The sequence below is a fragment of the Symphalangus syndactylus genome, chromosome 1 (assembly GCF_028878055.3).
Source record: "Symphalangus syndactylus isolate Jambi chromosome 1, NHGRI_mSymSyn1-v2.1_pri, whole genome shotgun sequence".
NCBI classification, from domain to species: domain Eukaryota; kingdom Metazoa; phylum Chordata; class Mammalia; order Primates; family Hylobatidae; genus Symphalangus; species Symphalangus syndactylus.
This window is the reverse complement of record NC_072423.2, coordinates 72,867,898-72,886,832: the sequence shown is the minus strand read 5'-3', so window position 1 is coordinate 72,886,832 and position 18,935 is coordinate 72,867,898. Positions and strand designations below refer to the sequence as shown.

The window sequence follows — 18,935 nt, the reverse complement described above, 5'->3', positions numbered from 1 at the left end:
TATGATTTATGGTGGCAGAGATAAATGAAATATCCAAGGGCAGCCCCGCGTTGCCCCAACTCCTGATTCTCTTCCATCTGTTTGTGTGTTGTCATCAAAGAAATAATATTTTGAAGAGAACTTTGGAATTGAGAAGATGTCTTGCAACGTTGTCTGAGGAATATTACTTGCTTCCAAGTCATAAAGATAACCTCCCCAAAGTCTTCTTCTGGAAGACTGTACTTTTAGCTTTCACAGTAAAGCCTGTGATCTAACTTGCATATTTTGTACTTTTGTGAAATAGAAGTCCAGGTTCATCATGGATTTTTGTTTTTTTCCCAAAGGGATGTCCCAGTGTATTCATCAGAGTTCTCCAGAGAGAACCAATCGGATATATGGGAAGGGATTTATTCGGGGGAATTGGTTCCCAAAATCAACCAGAGGTGGAAAATTCCCACCATAGGGGAGTCTGCAAGCTGAAGACCAGAGAAACCCATAGCTTGGCTCATTCTGGAAGCAGCCCCCAGTCTGAGACCTAAAGTCTGAGAGCCCCTCAGGAGTCCTGTGGTGCAAGTCCCAGAGTCCAAACCTGAAGAACCTGGAGTCTGATGGGGCAGAAGGAAAAAAGGCATCCGTCTCTGGAAGGGAGAGAGAGAACAGACAGGAGAGAGCAGAGAATTTCCCTTTCTTCTGCCTGTTTGTCCCAGCCAAACCTCCAGCCCATTGAATTGTGCCCACCCATATTGAGGGTGGGGCTTCTCTCAGTCCACTGACTCACAGGCCAGTCTCCTCTAGAAACCACCTAACAGAAATACCCAGAGACAATGCATCACCAGGCATCTAGGCATTCCTCAGTCCAGTCAACTTGACACCTAAAGTTAATCATCACTCCCAGGAATCACAGCACTGTATTTTAAAGATAATTTCCATTCCCCACTGAATTGCCTTGGCAGTTTGTGAAAAATCAACTATGTATGTATGCGTCTATTTCTTAACTCTAGTCTGTTCCAGTGATCGTTCTGCTTATCCTTACACCAATACCACACTGTACTGATAACTGTAGCTTTGTAATAAATCTGGAAACAAGTAATATAAGTCCTTCAAATTTATTGTTCTTTCTCAAGACCCTTTGATTATTCTAAGTCCTGTGAATTTCCATTTACATTTTAAAATCAGCTTCTCAATTTCTACAACAAAAAAGACTCCTGGAATTTTGATTTGGATTTCGTTGTATCTACAGATCCATTCGGGGGAGAATGCATGCCTTAACAACATTGAATCTATCTTGCAATCCAGGAACATGGACTGTCCTCCCATTTATTGAGTTCATATTTAATTTCCCTTGGCAATGTTTGTAGCTTTCAGTAATTAGGCCCTGCTTATCTTGCTCTAAATTTATTTTTCTATATTTTATATTTGTTGATGCTATTGTAAGTGGTATTGCTTTTATAATTTTCTTTCCCAGCTGTCTTTATAGCTAATACATGGAACACAATTGATTTTTGTGATTGACCTTGTATCCTGTGATGTTGCTAAATGTGCTTATTACTTCCAGTAATTTTAACTATTGATTCCTTATGACTTTCTTTACATAATCATATAGTCACATCATCTGCAAATTAAACAGTTTTACACTTCTTCAACACTTTTTGCCTTTTCTTTTTCTTGACTTACAGCCCTAGATAGGATCTCCTGTACAGTGTTAAATAAAAAGAGCAAAAACAGACACTCTTATTTGTTATCTCAGGGCACGTTTATTCAATCTTGGCATTACTGAATAATTCTTCTTTTTTTTTTTTTTCTTTTTGACAGAGTCTTGCTCTTTCTTCCAGGCTAGAGTGCAGTGTGCCATCTTGGCTCACTGCAACCTCCACCTCCTGGGTTCAAGTGATTCTCCTGCCTCAGCCTCCCAAGTAGCTGGGATTACAGGCACACACCACTGAGCCTGGCTAATTTTTGTATTTTTACTATAGACGAGGTTTCACCATGTTGGCCAGGCTGGTCTCAAACTCCTGACCTCAGGTGATCTGCCTGCCTCGGCCTCCCAAAGTGCTGGGATTACAGGTGTGAGCCACCGCGCTAGGCCCACGCTGGATAATTCTATGTTGCAGGGCTGTCCTGTGCACTGAAGCGGCATCAGCAGCATCCCTGGCTTCTCACCCATCAGAGGCTGGCAGCATCGTCTCACCCCCGGTGGTGAAAAACTGATAAGTTACTCTTCAAAAACAAGAACATTTGGAAACAACATCTGTTTCCAGGTATTGCCAAATATTTCCTTAAGGCAAAACCATCCCTAGCATCACTGTGCCCTTGGAATAGTGAAGCAGAAGAATTCTTATACAATGTTTTTAGTTTTTTTCTCTTTATTTCTTATGGATAAAATGCAACATACATATTCTACTTAACAATGAAAGCTGATGGAACAGAAGAATCGATATTAGCTTTTGAGATGGGCAAAGACATAAAACATTGGCGTTTTCTAGTGTCATGATTTGTCAATCAAATTAGTTTTAGAAAATAGTTGGTAAATGTCTGACAGAAAAAAATTTTTAATTAAGGTGATGTAAGTGTGTAAAACTGTTAAAAATGCTTGAAAACAAACATTTTAATCCCATGACGTATTATTTTTGTTTGTGGAAAACAGTTAAAAACTGCCTGTCAGAGAAACTATTTAATCCTTTAACATGAAGTCTTTTAAGGCACGTAAACGTTTATGAAGAACAGTTGAAATATGCTCACTAGGAAGAAGGGACATTTTAACTCATGTGAGCTTTCAGTCAAGTGAAATACGTGGACAGCAGATGAAAATGCCTGAAAGAAAAGATGGACATTAATTCCTTCTGAACACTTGCGTCTGCACATGGTTACAAACTCAAGACAACGAGCAGGACACAGAATTCTCTCAGAGTATACCACATAGATCACAGTTACACAGTATTTCTGGTTTTAAAGCTTTGCTGAAAATATTTTTCATCCTTAAATGCATATTATTAAACATACACTGAAAGCTAACTGAAGTGATTTAAATAATAAGATTCTGGCACAGTTTGTAACAACAATTGTTAAAGTCCATTCATATTTCTTTTCCCAAGAAAGGCAAGTGAGGTAGTTTATACTGTATAGACGTTGTAAATAGTTGATAATCCAGTTTGTTTAGAGATCATTGACTCCAAGAATCAAATTCCCAAGTGAGCTGCTTAACAAAGGGATCTTCTTTCGCAGGATAGAGGAAAACAACGAATCAACTCTTGGATTTTTTTCTGAATAAGCATTCCTAAAATGTTAGTTCCCTCTAACACTTTCTCCTGGAGGACATTATTCTCCCAAGTGTATACCAAGAGCACTAGGAATGGGTGAGGGGGAGAAGCTCTTAAAGATAGCATGTAGAAGCCCAGTATCTGCCCTTCTTTTGTTTGCAAAGATATGAGTCGTTTTTATGAATTCATTAAATTTTTTAAAAACAACCCTTGATAAGGCAAAAATTCTTTCAATACTTAGATGACAGGCATCTTTGCATTTTAACTGTAGGGGGTTGTTTATTCTTAAGAATAAAATTGGTCAAAAGAACCTCCACACAAATATTAGTCTGTGTATCTACTAAAAATTCTTCTCTAATGAATTTGCCCTCTGATTAAGAATAAAAGTTATATCCAATGATACTAGTATTGACACGGCCTTCCATACACACACACACACATATATATATGTGTGTGTATGGAAGTTGAAAGTTGTCACACATCCTTGAATAAACTAGAGTGATTCTACTTACTGACTCAGCTAAGTCCCTGCCATTTAAAACCACATGAAAGTAGACAAGAAATTGTATTTTACTTGTTACCTATTAGGGATTTATTTGAAACTGGTGACAAGCTGAAGTAAATCTTAAAACCTTCAGAATTTATTCATAGGTTCTAATGTGTTTTCAGTCAAAAGAAATAAAAATTCTCAAATAAAAAATTAAATGAACAGATTTGTGAATTTTCTGTATAAACACAACAGAATTGAACTATTCAAATGCAAGGAAATACACTGAGAAATATCACTCAGTTTTCATATATACACAGAAACGTAAGGTAGCTATTTGAAGAATTTCTTCCATATGTGGTCATAAATTACTGCCGTTTTACATCTTGGGATGTGGCAATTACATAAAGTAAAATGTTTACCCTTGTCTGAATTGCAAAAATGATAAAAGCATTTTTTTCAGAGTCTAGAAATTCATTATGTAAAGTCACGTGCCACCAACTACCCATACATTAAAAATGAATAAAATGTAGGAATAAACATAAACTTATATAGCAGGCACGTTTTCTTTTAATGGGTTTTCAGGCAAAAAAAATTCTCAAATTAACAATCAAATGAATGGATCTTGTGTTTTCTATAAAAATATAACAAAATCCTAAATGCCAGAAAGTTATCTACATGTTTTAATATAAGCGATGTTTTGTATAGATATCGAGGTGTAACATAGTATATAAAAGATTTCTTCTACAAATGGGCTTAAATATTACCACGTTTTGAGACTTGCGAAGTAGACAGATGTTTTCTGTATTTGTGAGCAAATTTGTCTACTGCTTGAATTGTTGAGAGAGAGTCATTTGGGTCTCATTAAAACCAATATAAATTCATCAAAATCTCAATCTGCAGATTCCAAAAAAGCCAATGTATATGTCTGGGATAAATGAGAACTCTGTCCCCATTTCTAGCTAATCCGAGAAGGACTATATCCACAGCCTCGAGAGGAAAGGCAGAGCTGTCCAATCCCTCAGCACCTTTTAGATTTGCTCCAAATTAGAAACGTGGAGACTATGTGTTCTGGGAAATCACAGGTCTGGAAAATGGCTCTGCAGGCTCTTGATAGTGAGACAGTGGTCATCTTACCAGACATGCATCTGATTTTAAGCCTCAGGCTAATCCACAATGCTTGGCCATGCCTATGATTAACAAACAAAAGCAAAATCTGCTTTTATAGTTTATAAAACCTGGATAGAACGGTATTTTTCAGCATTCTTGGATAAAGCAGTTCTGCATTTTTAAATTGGGACTGCAGAAGTGACTGTCTATAGTTGTGAAATATAAAAAATGGTATGTTTGATCAGAAAAGGAAGCCTGTGCCTGGCACTTGGAAAGATACTGAGCATCATAACCGTAATGAGAAAATGGAGGCTCTGTGAATGTTAACTACAAATAAGGTTAGGAAAGCATGACACCCTTTGTCAAACCAAGCTTCACTAGGAGGACCTGTGCTCATAGAAGAATATGCTTTAAAAGTATCAATTTTCCACAGTCGATGATAGAGAAAAGTTCATTTGCACCAGAATGCTGATAGTCACAATACACAGCCTGACATACATAACAATACAGTTTTCTTTAAACAGAAGTTCTTCCTCCTCCAATTCAGGAGTCAGTCAGAGCATAAATATTGTATGTTTCACTTTAGAAACTGATTCTCTTTAGAAAGCAGGTCTGGATTATTTTGCAGGGTAGAAATGAAGGCTATTTCTGGCATTCTTGCTCAAAAAGTCAATACATGTACATTAAGTATAAAAAAGGGTCTCTTTCACCTCTTTTGTTTCATAGCATTGGCTACATAAAGAACATTGCTTATCCCTAGGTCTAGGGCCAAGTTCATTTCTGCTAGGTAGTTGAAATACTAGAAGTGATTAGAGTTCCATATTCTAGATTGGTCTTTCTTCTGGAAGGACCACATCATCTTTCCTTTACTTTTATTAAAAAAATGTCATGAGAAAGCTTCAGCTGAATTGGTGAACCAGCGCCTCTTCCACAGTTCGTGCTGACAATGCCCACTGCGGAGGGCCAGAAATACTGAGAAGGCTGTAGGAACAAACACGTCAAACACAGTGTTGTTTTTTCCCTACCAAAATGTAGGATCTTTTTGGCATATAATACATGATAGCAGCTATCTCGAGGATATTTTAAGAACTTGGTTGAGGTTTAATCACCCATTCTGCTTGAGGATTTATACGATATACATCCAATATATAAGCATCTGGATCCAAGCAATGCTCTCCTAAAAGAAAAAGACCAGAGAATCAGTGTACATTTGTGTGTGTGTGCGTGTGCACACATATGTGTCTGTGTGTGTTTGTGAGGCTCAAATAAGGTTAATATAGTTCTCTTGGCCAAAGTAAGTAGACATATGTTAAGGTTTCTTAACAAACTCTTCTTCCCTCTTCTCCCTCTCTCCTTTTTTTTTTCTTTCTTTAAGAGTGTGAAGTATGGGTATATAAAACAAATCTCATGTGAAATTTTGGAAGAAAGCAGACATACCATCACAGGCAAATTGTTCCCTTGCTTCATGGCATCAATTAGAAAATTATGGCAAGGGCCGGGTGCAGTGTCTCACACCTGTAATTCCAGCACTTTGGGAGGCTGAGGCGGGTGGATCACTTGAGGTCAGGAGTTTGAGACCAGCCTGCACAACATGGTGAATCCCCATGTCTACTAAAAATACAAAAATTAGCCGGGTGTGGTGGCAGGTGCCTGTAATCCCAGCTACTGGGGAAGCTGAGGCAGGAGAATCACTTGAACCTGGGAGGCTGAGGTTGCAGTGAGCCAAAATTGCACCATTGCACTCCAGCCTGGGTGACAGAGTGAGATCCTGTCTCAAAAAAAAGAAAAAAGAAAAAAGAAAAGAAAAATATGGCAAGAACTTGTTTCAGGTATAAACTCATTATTTATATGCTAATACATGTCCTCCAATGGCTTTATAGATAGGTACTTGGCCAGAGCTAGAGAAGATTCAAATCAAGTTCATTTTAGGAATGGTCATTTTGTTTCTTTACTATGGATGTAAAGCCCCATAGGCAGGAAATCCCAAAATGGTAACAACTAAAAGATCATTTCCTGGGGCAAACATATTCAAAAGTCTTTACATGCAGTGTGCTTGAAATGTATGCTGAAATTCTCAAACAAAACTACCAAGAGCTGGCCAGGCACGGTGGCTCACGCCTGTAATCTCAGCACTTTGGGAGGCCGAGGTGGGCAGATCACAAGGTCAGGAGATCGAGACCATCCTGGCTAACACAGTGAAACCCCATCTCTACTAAAAATACCAAAAAAACTAGCCGGGCGTGGTGGCGGGCGCCTGTATTCCCAGCTACTCGGGAGGCTGAGGCAGGAGAATGGCGTGAACCCGGGAGGCAGAGCTTGCAGTGAGCCGAGATCGCGCCACTGCAAATGCAGAAATAAAACCTGACGTCTTTTGGCGCGATCTCGGCTCACTGCACTCCAGCCTGGGCGACAGAGCGAGACCCCGTCTCAAAAAAACAAAAACAAAAAAACCAAACCAAACAAAAAAAACTACCAAGAGCTGCCTGCATGCTCAGTTGCTTGATTCATTCACTTACCAAATATTAATAATGTGCCAGGCACTATTCCAGGGGCTGGGTTTACAGCCATGTCTAAGAGCAGCACAAGGCAACTAACAAACAAATATGATATCAAGTAACTCCACTGGTGATAAGAACATGAGAGAAAGACCAAGCATGGAAGCCATGTTCGGGAGGGTGCGAGGAAGGAAGGTCTCGCTGAGAAGCTGATTTATCGGCAAAGACCTGGCAGAGGCCAGGGACTGAGAAGTGAGACTGTCTGGAGGGAGGGCATCCTAGGGAAAAGTCAGAGCAAATGCAAAGGCCACAAATCCAAATCTGCCAGGTGACTGGATTTACAGGTTTAGTGTTTAAAGGGACCTGTGGGATAGAAATTTCAGGGGCATCCACATACAGGTGTATTTAAAGGAGTGAGATGGATTGAGCTCGCCAAGGAAGGCAAGTGCAAATAGAGGAGAGTTCCGAGGACCGAACCCTACCATTCTCCAACCTTGAGAGGCTGAGAGGACAAGAAATAAGGGGCACAGGGTTTCCAGCAGCACAGCCAGGAAAAGTGGGAAGACAGTCAGAAGCTTAGGGCGTCCTTGAAGTCAGGTGAAAAAAGTGTTCTTCAAAGGAGGGAAAGATCAACTCAGGCAGTTCTAAAAACAGATGAGTTGTCTGGTGACCATGACAAGAGGGCGATTCTGGTGAAGTGCTGGGGGGGCAGAGCATGCCTGGAGTGACTTCAAGAGAGAATAAGGAGGAAGAAACTGGAGCGTAGACACTGATTCAAGAAGCTTTTGCTGTAAGGTGGAACACAGAAATGGGAGTAGACTTAAAGGGGGGTCAAGAAAGAATTTTGTAAAGGTGAGGGAAATTGCCAGTTTTTTAAATGCAGATGGAAATGCTGCAGTTGGGAGGGAAAGGTTGATGGTGTGGCAGAGTGGAGGGTGCTGGTGAGGAGGCGGCACTGCCCTCAGTGGGAGCACGGAGTGCCCATGGGGCTGTGAGGATATTCACGGACCAAGCAGGGAAGTTTTGCTGATTCCTCCCCTGCTCCCCCAGGGAAATAGAAAGAATGAATTTGGGAGGAGAGTTAAAATAGGGAAGTTAATCAAAATGGTGTCATGCTTCTGAAAGTTCTTACAGTATTCTCTGCTTTGTTTTGCATTGAGTCTCCAGAGAGACTTTCCAACTTCAAATCACATTGAAAAGACCCAAGCCAGCCAGGCGCGGTGGCTCACACCTGTAATCCCAGCACTTTGGGAGGCCGAGGTGGGTGGATCACTTGAGGTCAGGAGTTCGAGACCAGCCTGGCCAACATGGTGAAACCCAGTCTCTACTAAAAATATAAAAATTGTCTGGGCGTGGTGGCGGGCACCTGCAATCCCAACTACTAGGGAGGCTGAGGCAGGAGAATCACTTGAACCCAGGAGGCAGAGGTTGCAGTGAGCCAAGATCACGCCAATGCACTCCAACCTGGGCGACAGAGCAAGATTCCGTCTCAAAAAAAAGAAAAGAAAAGAAAAGAAAAGACCCAAGACTACTCCATATCAACACTAAAATATTCTCATTTAAATTTTGAAAACATTTTAGAAAAGTTGTGCAACTGTTCCCACATGAGATAAAAATATCAGAAACCTACTGATTTTTAGTTTTTATCTGAGAAATTTATAAAATATACCTTTATGATAACAGCAACATATTTCTTTTAGAGTAATCAGAGAATTTAGCAGTAGAAATTATTACAGTATGCTTACCTATATTTCCTCCAATTTCATATAATCTTTGGTTCTGAATCTTAATACATTCTGATGAACCATGACTGAAAAAAATGAGAAAGTAATATAATTTTAATACTCTTTCCTGATCTGAGGTAAAAATGCATGTTATCCAGGCAACAAATAATTCATTCTGCCTTGACGAAATATGTCCCACAGAACTGTATCATGACTGAAGTTATATAAAAACAACTGTTTTTCCGTCTGACATAGACAAGCAGCTGAGGCCCAGGGAGGACGGGACTGCTCCCACCAGGACGGGAAGCCGCAGCGCTCCACTACATAGAGCCCATTCAGGCCACAGCTGCCTGCTCCATTTCCGGGTAGTTACTGTTACTGACACATCGAGGCTGGCCACGGAGCAGCTGCGTGTTTAATACTGCCTTGTGGTTGGCCACATTACTCTCAATCCAAAAGAAGTCAGGTTTTATTTCTGCATTTGCCAAAAAATTGAATGGAATTATCAGCCCATGTGACATTTCTCAGTTTGCCTCATGCTTTGCAAGGTGTCTAAGGCTGACTTCATTGCAAGTCTCTGCCCCTTAATAAAAGCAAGTCACGGCCAGACACGGTGGCTCATGCCTGTAATTCTAGCACTTTGGGAGGTTGAGGCGGGCGGATCATCTGAGGTCAGGAGTTTGAGACCAACCTGGCTAACATGGCAAAACCCCGTCTCTACTAAAAATACAAAAAATCAGCCAGGTGTGGTGGCGTGTGCCTGTAGTTTCAGCTACCCAGGAGGCTGAGGCAGGAGAATTGCTTGAACCTGGGAAGAAGAGGTTGCAGTGGGTGGAGATCGCGCCATTGCACTCCAGCCTGGGTGACAGAGTGAAACTCCATCTCGAAAATAAAATAAATAAAATAAAAAAATAAAAATAAAAAATAAAATAATAAAATAAAATAAAATAATAAAATAAAATAAAATAATAAAATAAAATAAAAGCAAGTCACAGGAAACTATCTCTCAATTTAATTTTTCCACCCTAGACTAGAATGCTGGGTTAGAAGAGTCTGAATGACCATCGCTGCCCTCCATCCCCATCAAGGAGTGACTTTTCAGCTTGGTTACTTCAAATGATTGTCCTGGCCTCTCCACTATGAGGAAGATGCAAGTGTGCCCTCTTTTTTTGTTGTTGTTTTTTGTTTAATTGAACTTTCATTTGAGATGCTGTAGATTCACACGTAGTTGTAAGAAATAATACAGGTGCATCCTGTGCTCCCTACACCGATTTCTCTTGACAGTAACATCTCACAAAACGCTAGTGCAGTATCATGATCAGAATGTTGACACCCATTCAGGGAAGATGCAGAACATTTCCAGCCCCACAAGGCACCCCCTGTTGCCCCTTTATAGCCACATTCACTCCTTCTCCCCATCCTACCCTATCTCCATCCCTTATCCCGGGCAGCACTACCCTATTCTACGTTTCTGTAAGTTGGTCATTTCACAAAGGTTAAACGAATGGAAACATACAGTATGAAATATTTTTGTATTGCCTTTTTTCCCCCACTTGGCATAAATCCCTAGAGATCTACCCAAGTTGCTGCATTTTTATTGCTGAGTAGTATTCCACGGTAGATGAGCCAGTTTCTGTAGTCACTCACCTGTTGAAGGACACCTAGGCTTTTTTTCCCCCCAGTTTTTGACTGTGTAAATAAAGCTGCTATCAGCATTTGTGAACAGATTTTTGTGTGAACAGGTTTTTGTGTGCACACGGTCTTCATTTCTTTGGGATAAATTCCCAGGAATGTCAGTGCTGGGTCACATGGCAGTTGGAGATTTAGTTTTTTAAGAAACTGCCAAACTATTTTATGGAGTGACTGCACTGCTGACATTTCCGCCAGAAATGCACGAGTGATCCTGTTTCTCTGTATCTTTGTCTGTATTTGGTGTTGTCAATATTTTTTATTTTAGCCATTCTCACAGGTGTGTAGTAATATGCAATTGTGGTTTTAATTTGCATTTCCATAATGGCCAACGATGTTGAACATCTTTCCATGGGCATATTTGCCATTTGTTTATCTCTTTGGTGAAATGTAATCTGTATCTTCTTGGTAAAGTGTCTGTTCATGTCTTTTGCCCACTTTCAAATTGGATTGTTTGGTTTTTTTAACTGTTGAATTTTGAGTGTTTTATTTATATATTCTAGATACTAGTCCTTTCTTGGATATGTGGTTTTGCAAATATTTCATCCCAGTCCTTAGTTTGTCTTTTCATCCTATTCACATGGTCTTTTAGAGTATAAGTTTTCCATTTTGATGAGGTCTAATTTAACAATTTTATTTCTTATGGGTCACATTTTTGATGTCAAGCTCTAAGAACTCTTTAGTTTTAGATCACAAATATTTTCTCCTACATTATTTTCTAAGGGTTTTATAGTTTTACACTACACACTTAAGTCTGTGATCCATTTCGAGTTAATTTTTGAATAGGTGTGAGGTTTAGATCAAGGTTTATTTATTTATTTTTTGCCTATGGACGTCCATTGCTACAACACTATTTACTGAAAAGGCTTCCTCCATCGAATTGCTTTTGTACTTTTCTCAAAATCAGTTGCTGGAATAGTCAAGTTCAAAGAGACAGAGAGGAGAAGAATGGTTGCCAGTGGCTAAAGGCAGGGAGAATGGGTATAGAGTCTCAGTGTGGGATGAGAAAAAGATTTTGGGTACGAATGACGGTGATGGTTGCACAACAATGTGAATGTGCTTAGTGCCACTGAACTGTCCCTTTGAAATGGTTAAAACATACTTTAATGTTATGTATAGTTTACAATAAAAATCTTTTAAAAATCAGATGGGCCTATTTGCGTAGGTAAATTTCTGGGTTCTCTATTCTATTCCATTGATCTAAGTGTCTATCCCTCCACTAATACCATACTATCTTGATTACCTTTTATATAATGGGCCTTAATATCTAGTAAAGTGATTCCTCCTACTTTATTCTTCTTTTTCAATATCATTTTAGTTATTCTAGCACCTGTGCTTTTCCATATATATTTTTAGAATAAGCTTGTGCATGTTTGCAAAGTATCTAGCTGGAATTTTGACAGGAATGGCATTAAACTCATAGATCAATTTGGGGAGAATTGGTATCTTTACTGTGTTATCTTCCAAGCCATGAAAATGATATGTCTCTCCATTTCTTTAGGTCTTCTTTCATTTCTTTCACCAGCATTTTGTAATTTTCAGCATATAGATCCTGTAAAGGTTTACTTAAGTTTATACTTAAGTATTTAGAGTGACTGTAAAGGGTATTGTGTTTTTACTTTTGGTTTTAAATTTGGTTTCCACATGTTCCAATGTGATTGATTTTTGTGTGTTAATCTTGTATCCTGTGATCCTACTGAACTGACTTATTAGTTCTAGGTCTTTTTAAACTTTTATGAAATTTTATATGTAGATAATTAGGTTATCTGCAAACAGAGACAGTTTTATTTCTTCCTTTATAACCTGTATGCCTCCCATTTCTTTTCTTTCCCTTACTACAGTGACTTAATATTCCAGTAGTATGTTGAATGAGATTGATGAAATTGGGCATCCTTATTCATGCTCTTAGAGGGAAAGCATTCAATCCTTCGTTGTTAAGGATGATGTTAGCTGTAGGTTTTGTAGATAATCTTTATCAAGTTGAGTAAGTTCTCCTCTTTTCCTAGTTTGCTGAGAGTTTTTATCATGACTCGGTGTCGGATTTTGTCAAAGGCTTTTTTCTGTAGCAATTGAGATGACTAGATGGTTTCTCCTGTTGATATGGCTAATTACATTGATTGATTTTTTAATGTTAAATCAACCTTGCATGCCTGAAAAAAAGTCCCAGTTGGTTTATGGTGTATAATTCTTTTAATAAATGCTGGGTTAGAATCGCTATTTTGCTGATAATTTTTAAATTCTAAATTTATGAGAGATATTGGTCTGTAGGGCTTTCGTTTGTTTTTTTACATCGCCTTTTTTTTGGTATCAGGGTATTAATACAACCCTCATAAAATGAGTTAGGGAGTATTCCTCCTTCTTCTGTTTTCTGGAAAAGATTGTTCTAGATTAGTGTTAATTCTTTAAATGTTTGCTATAATTCTCCAGCGAAACCATCTGGGCTTGGAGAGGTTTTAAAAACTTTAAAATTATAGATTCAATTTATTTAATGGCTATAGCACTATTCAGTTAGTCAATTTCATTTTGGTTGTATTTTGGTAATTAGTGGCTTTTGAGGAATTGGTCCATTCTAAGTTTTTGAATGTATTAGCTATAAAGTTGTTACAGTAGTCCTTTTTATCCCTTTAATGGAAGTACTATATTAGTGATATCCCATCCTATTTTTGATATTCTTGATTCGTGTCATCCTTTTTGTTAGTCTTTCTAGGAGTTTATCAATTTTATTGTTTTTTAAAAGAACCAACTTTTTGTTTCACTGATCTTCTTTATCATTTTCCTGTTTTTAATTTCACTTATTTCTGCTTATCTTTATTAATTTTTCCTTCTGGTTGCTTTAGGTATATTTTTCTCTTATTTTTGTAGTTTTTAGAGGTAGGAACTTGGACAGTTGATTTGAGATCTTTCATTTCTATCATAAGCATTTACTACTATAAATTTTTCTCTCAGCACAGCTTTAGCTGTATCCCACATAATTTTATTTTTAAAATTTTATTTATGTATTCATTTTGAGACCGAGTCTCACTCTGTCACCTAGGCTGGAGTGCAGTGGTGTGGTTTTGGCTCACTGCAAACTCTGCCTCCAGGGTTCAAGCGATTCTCCTGCCTCAGCCACCTGAGTAGCTGAGATTACAGGTGCCTGGCACCACGCCTGGCTAATTTTTGTATTTTTACTAGAGATGAGGGTTCGCCGTGTTGGCCAGGCTGGTCTTGAACTTCTGACCTCAGGTATTCCGCCTGCCTCAGTCTCCCAAAGTGCTAGGATTACAGGCGTGAGCCACTGTGCCCAGCCATCACATAATTTTATATGTTACAGTTTTACTTTCATTCTAGGTATTCTTTTTTATTTTGCTTAAGACTTCCTCTTTGACCTGCAGATTATCTAGAAGTATCTGGTTTAGTTTTAAAGTGTTTGGAGGTTTTCATGTTCTCCTTCTGTTACTGATATCTAGTTTTTGATACCTTTATAGTCAGAGAAGATGCTTTGTATGATTTCAATTATTTGAAATTTGTTGAGGTTTGTTTTACGGCCCAGGATTTGGTCTATCTTTCTGGATTCTTTTTTTTTTTTTTTTTTTTTTTTTGAGATGGAGTCTTACTCTGTCACCCAGGCTGGAGTGCAGTGGCGTGATCTTGGCTCACTGCAACCTCCGCCTCCTGGATTCAAGCAGTTCTCTGCCTCAGCCTCCGAGTAGCTGGGATTACAGGAACCCACCACCACGCCCAGCTAATTTTTGTACTTTTAGTAGAGACAGCATTTCAACATGTTGGCCAGGCTGATCTCGAATTCCTGACCTCGTGATGCACCCGCCTCGGCCTCCCAAAGTGCTGGAATTACAGGCATGAGTCATCGTGCCCAGCCTATCTTTCTGGATTCTATCTTGTTTTATTTACAGAATTTTTGAGTATATTGCTTTGTATGGCTTTGCTTGTGGTTTCTCTGGATATTACAGTACATGTGTAACTTATTGCAGTTTACTGGTATTGATGTTTTACTAATAAATGATGTGTACTTTCATTAGTTCTCTTTATCCTCACACTTAAAACATTAATTGTATTTATCCCTTTAAAAGTTTTTATATTTCTATCATAGTAAAATACATATAACAAAATGTATCATATTAGCAGTTTTTAAGTGTATAGTTTAGTGGTATTAAATATATTCATAATGTTGTACAACCATAACCAGCATCTGTTTTCAGAACTCTTTTTATCTGTAAAACTGAAACTGTATGACTATTAAATAATAATTCCCCATTTTCCCCTTCCTCTTAGGACCTAGCAACCACCATTCTATTCTGTCTCTATGATTCTAACCATAACTTAAGTGGAGTCACACAGTGTTTATCCTTTTGTGACTGGCTTATTTCATCAGCATAATGTCTTCAGTCATCCATGTCGTAGCATATGTCAGAATTTCTTTCCTTTTTATGGCAGAATCGTATTTCATTATATGTATATACCATATTTTGCTTATCCGTTCATCTGTTGATGAATACTTGGGATGCTTCCATGTTTTAACTATTGTGAATAATGCTGTGAACATGAGAGTAAAATGTCTCCATGAGCCCCTGCTTTCAATTTTTTGGCCATGTACCCATAGGTGGAATTGTTGGATCATATGGTAACTCTATTTGTCATGTTTTGAGGAATTACCATACTGTTTTCTACAGTGGCTGTAGCATTTTACATTCCCACTTCCCACCAGTGGTGCACAAGATTTCTGATTTCTTCTCATCCTCGTCAGCACTTAATTTTATTTTTATTTTTTTTAAGATAGTAGCCATTCAGATGAGTGTGATAGTTCTATTTCTTATCAGTTCTTTGAATTCAAAATCACATAAGTTAAAGGAGGACCACTGATGTATGCATAGATCTCATTTTTAAAATAGAAAGATAATCCTGATATTCTAGCATAACTAAATTTTACCTATTTTACTCTGAAATTATTTTACCATTGAAAAGTGGTGGTTTTAAAAAAACTGGTAGGATCCTAGAAACAATTTTAAAATAAATATTTAATTTTAGAACTTTTAGATTTACAGAAAAACTATGAAAATGGTATAGGCAGATCCCATATGCCCCACACTGTTCCCTCATTATAAACATCTAATATTAATATAGTACATTTGTTACAATTAATGAACCAATATTGATACATTATTATTAACTAAAGTCCATACTTTATTCAGATTACCTTCATTTTAACCTAATGTTCATTTTCTGTTCAAGGATCCTATCCAGAATTTCACATTACATTTAGTAATTGTATGGTGCTGAACAGTGTCCCCCAAAATTCACGCCCACTCTGAATTTCATAATCTGACCTTATTTGGAAATAGCATATTTGCAGATGTAATTAGTTAAAGATTGTGAGACTAAATCATCCTGGATTTAGGGGGCACCTAAAATGAGTAAAGATGATGTGAAGATGGGAGAAGAGATTGAAATGATATGTCTCGAGCCATGGAATGCCAAGATTGCTGGCAACCACCAAAAGTTATGCGGGAGGCATGGCAGAGTTTCTCCCGCTGAGCTTTTAGAAGGAATCAACCCTGCTGACATCTTTATTTCAGACTTCTGGACTCCTGAACTGTGAGAGAATACATCTCCACCTTTTAAGCTACCCGATTTGTGGTAATTTGTTATGGCAGCACTGGGAAACTAAGATAGTAGTAGGGTCTCCTTAGACTGCTCTGATTATTTATCATAGTTGCCTTAGTTTTGATGACCTGAACAGTTTCAAGGAGTACTGCTCAGATATTTTGTAGAATGTTCCTCAATTGGGATTTTTCTAATGTTTTTCTCATGTTTAGATTGGAATTACGTGTTCTTGGGAGGAAGACCACAGAGATAAACGGCTTTTTTTTTTTTTTTTATCATATCAAGGGTGTACCTTGATACTATCAACATACTATCAACTTGAATCATCACTGTTAATATTAATCCAATCACCTAACTGAGGTCAGATTTCTTGGCTGTACAGTTGCTTTTTCCATTTTTACACACTATTATTTGGAAGGAAGTCACTCTGCATAGACCACATTTAGGGAGTGGGGGTGCACCACCATTTTAAAATGTAATAGTCTTAAGTGTGTCCTCTACATACACTGAGCAATGTATCAGATGATGTAATTTTTGCTTCTCTCATCAAATGTGATTTAAAAAATGCATGACAAGTAGGATAGTTTATAGCCCTGTTTGTACCCATTCTGCTGTTCTCCTCTCCTTTCTGATGTTCTAAGCCTTGTTACAATTTCCTTTCTGTTCTAGAACTTTCTTCAGTCATCCTTTATAGGTCAGTTTGTTAGCAACAAATCTCTTAGTTTTCCTTCATCTGAGAATGCCTTTATTTCCCCCTCATTTCTAGAAGGACATTTTTGCTGAATATAGAATTCACAGTTGACAGTTCTTTCCTTTAAGTACTTGACAAATGTTATGCCACTTCCTTCCAGCCTTCATGGCTTCCGAAGAGAAGTCTGCTATAATTTGAATTGGTGTCCTCATATTAAAAACATCATTTCTCTCTGGATTATTTCAAGGATTTTTGTCTTTAATTTTTACAAGTTTAATCATACTATTTTGGTTTAGATTTGGTTTATCCCATTTGGGTTCACTCAATTTCTTGAAGATGTAGTTTGATGCCTTTTCATAATTGGGGATGTATTTCATTATTATTTATTCAAATATTCTTTCAGTCTCACTCTGTATTTCCTTTCATTTTGGGACTCTGATCGTATGATATTTAGCTCACTTGTTAGACTCCTGTAGGTCCCTGAGGCTGTGTTCATTTTTTTTTCCCGGTTTATTTCCTCTCTGTTGTTCATAATCGATAAACTCTATTGACATGTCATCAAGTTTGCTAATTCTATCCTCTGTTATCTTCACCCTACTACTGAGCCCATTCAGCAAGTTTTTTACTTCAGTTTTTGCATTTTTCAGTTCTGTAAATTTCCATTTGTTGTATTTTTAAAGAACATTTATTTCTTTGCTGATATTTTCTACTTTTTCATTTGTTTCAGGAGAATTCATAATTGCTTGTGGAAGTATTTTTTGTGATAGTTGCTATAAAATTCTTGTCAGAAAATTCTAAAATTTGATTTAGTTTAGTGTTGACTTCGTGGTTTGTTTTTTCTCATTCGTGTTGTGATTTTGCTTTAATGAGTGATTTTGGGTTGTATTGTGAACATTTTGGATATGATATGATGAGACTCTGGGGCTTATTTAGTTTTCATTTTTTGGCATGTAGTCTTCCTGTTGAGGTTTAGCACAAGGTCAGGGTGGGCAGGTATGTTCAGCTTCTTGCTGGGCCCTTTGAAAGCAGGATACCAACTGGCTCTGCCTCATTGCCTCCAATTGGGAGTGTAAGATCAGCTCCCTGCTGGGCTCTGCTGCCACCAGGGTGGGGGAAAACAGAAGCTAATACTGCCTTGTTGCTGCAGGCTGAAGGTGAAGCTCAGCTCCTCACTGGGCCCCACTGACACCAGAAAAGAGGAGGGGAGGAAGCAGAGTGTCAATTGTTGCCACATCTTAACCCTTTCCACCAGGTGTCAGGTGGAGGATCAGCTCCCCGCTGGGGCTGACTGATACTAGTAAGGGCACCAGGAACCTCTGATTTGGCCTGCCTTGTTCAGTTTTGCTCATATGGTTGGGGGAAGAGGCTCAGCTCCCTCAGGGCCTTACTGACATTTGTGCTAAATGGCGTGCCTTGCACTGCCTCACTGCTGCTGTTCATTGCTGCTGGGTGAAGGTGAAAACTTAGCTCACTGCAGGACCCTGCAGACACCACCCTGGTTTGGAATCAGACCACCCACCTGGTTGTGTTAGGTGGCAGGTGGTAGATGGCAGATCCATTCCTTGCTTGGATCCACTGAAACCATGGGGCGGTGGCGTGTTTTATTTATTGGTGTTTGGCTGGAGTAGGGCAGATATTGCCAGAAAGGTTTTCTGTGGTTAGGCCACCCCTTTACCTAATCCTTTGGCTAGGCTTTCCTTAGAGCTCTTTTTCATCTGTGCCTGTTGTCAGTTGCAGGTTGGAAGTTTCCGCAGTGCTCTGTCTGGGATACGTGGCAGGTGATAAGAAAACTCCCAGAACTCACCACCGTGTCATTTCTCAAGGCCTCTTCTTTCCACCTTTCAGAGTCTTTCTCTGCTTTCTGTTGTGTTACTATCCAGGGTTTTCTAGTTGTAAGGGAGA

The 18,935-nt window shown here is 38.6% G+C and overlaps 1 protein-coding gene across 3 annotated transcripts in view; it reads right to left on the bottom strand.

Annotated features, from left to right (window-relative positions):
• Positions 1-2,361: 2,361 nt before the first annotated feature.
• Positions 2,362-18,935, bottom strand: part of ARHGAP28 (Rho GTPase activating protein 28) — a 190,883-nt gene continuing 174,309 nt past the window's right edge. For 2 of the 3 annotated variants that reach the window (XM_055237940.2, XM_055237955.2), the window contains 2 exons: positions 9,074-9,138; positions 5,844-6,010 (listed from right to left, as the gene is read on the bottom strand). In XM_055237940.2, coding sequence (XP_055093915.1) covers positions 5,916-6,010; positions 9,074-9,138 — 160 coding nt within the window. In that variant the 3' untranslated portion in view covers positions 5,844-5,915. Of the gene's footprint in view, positions 2,791-5,843; positions 6,011-9,073; positions 9,139-18,935 lie in introns of those variants that run through there. The other variant, XR_008650200.2, reaches the window with a different exon arrangement.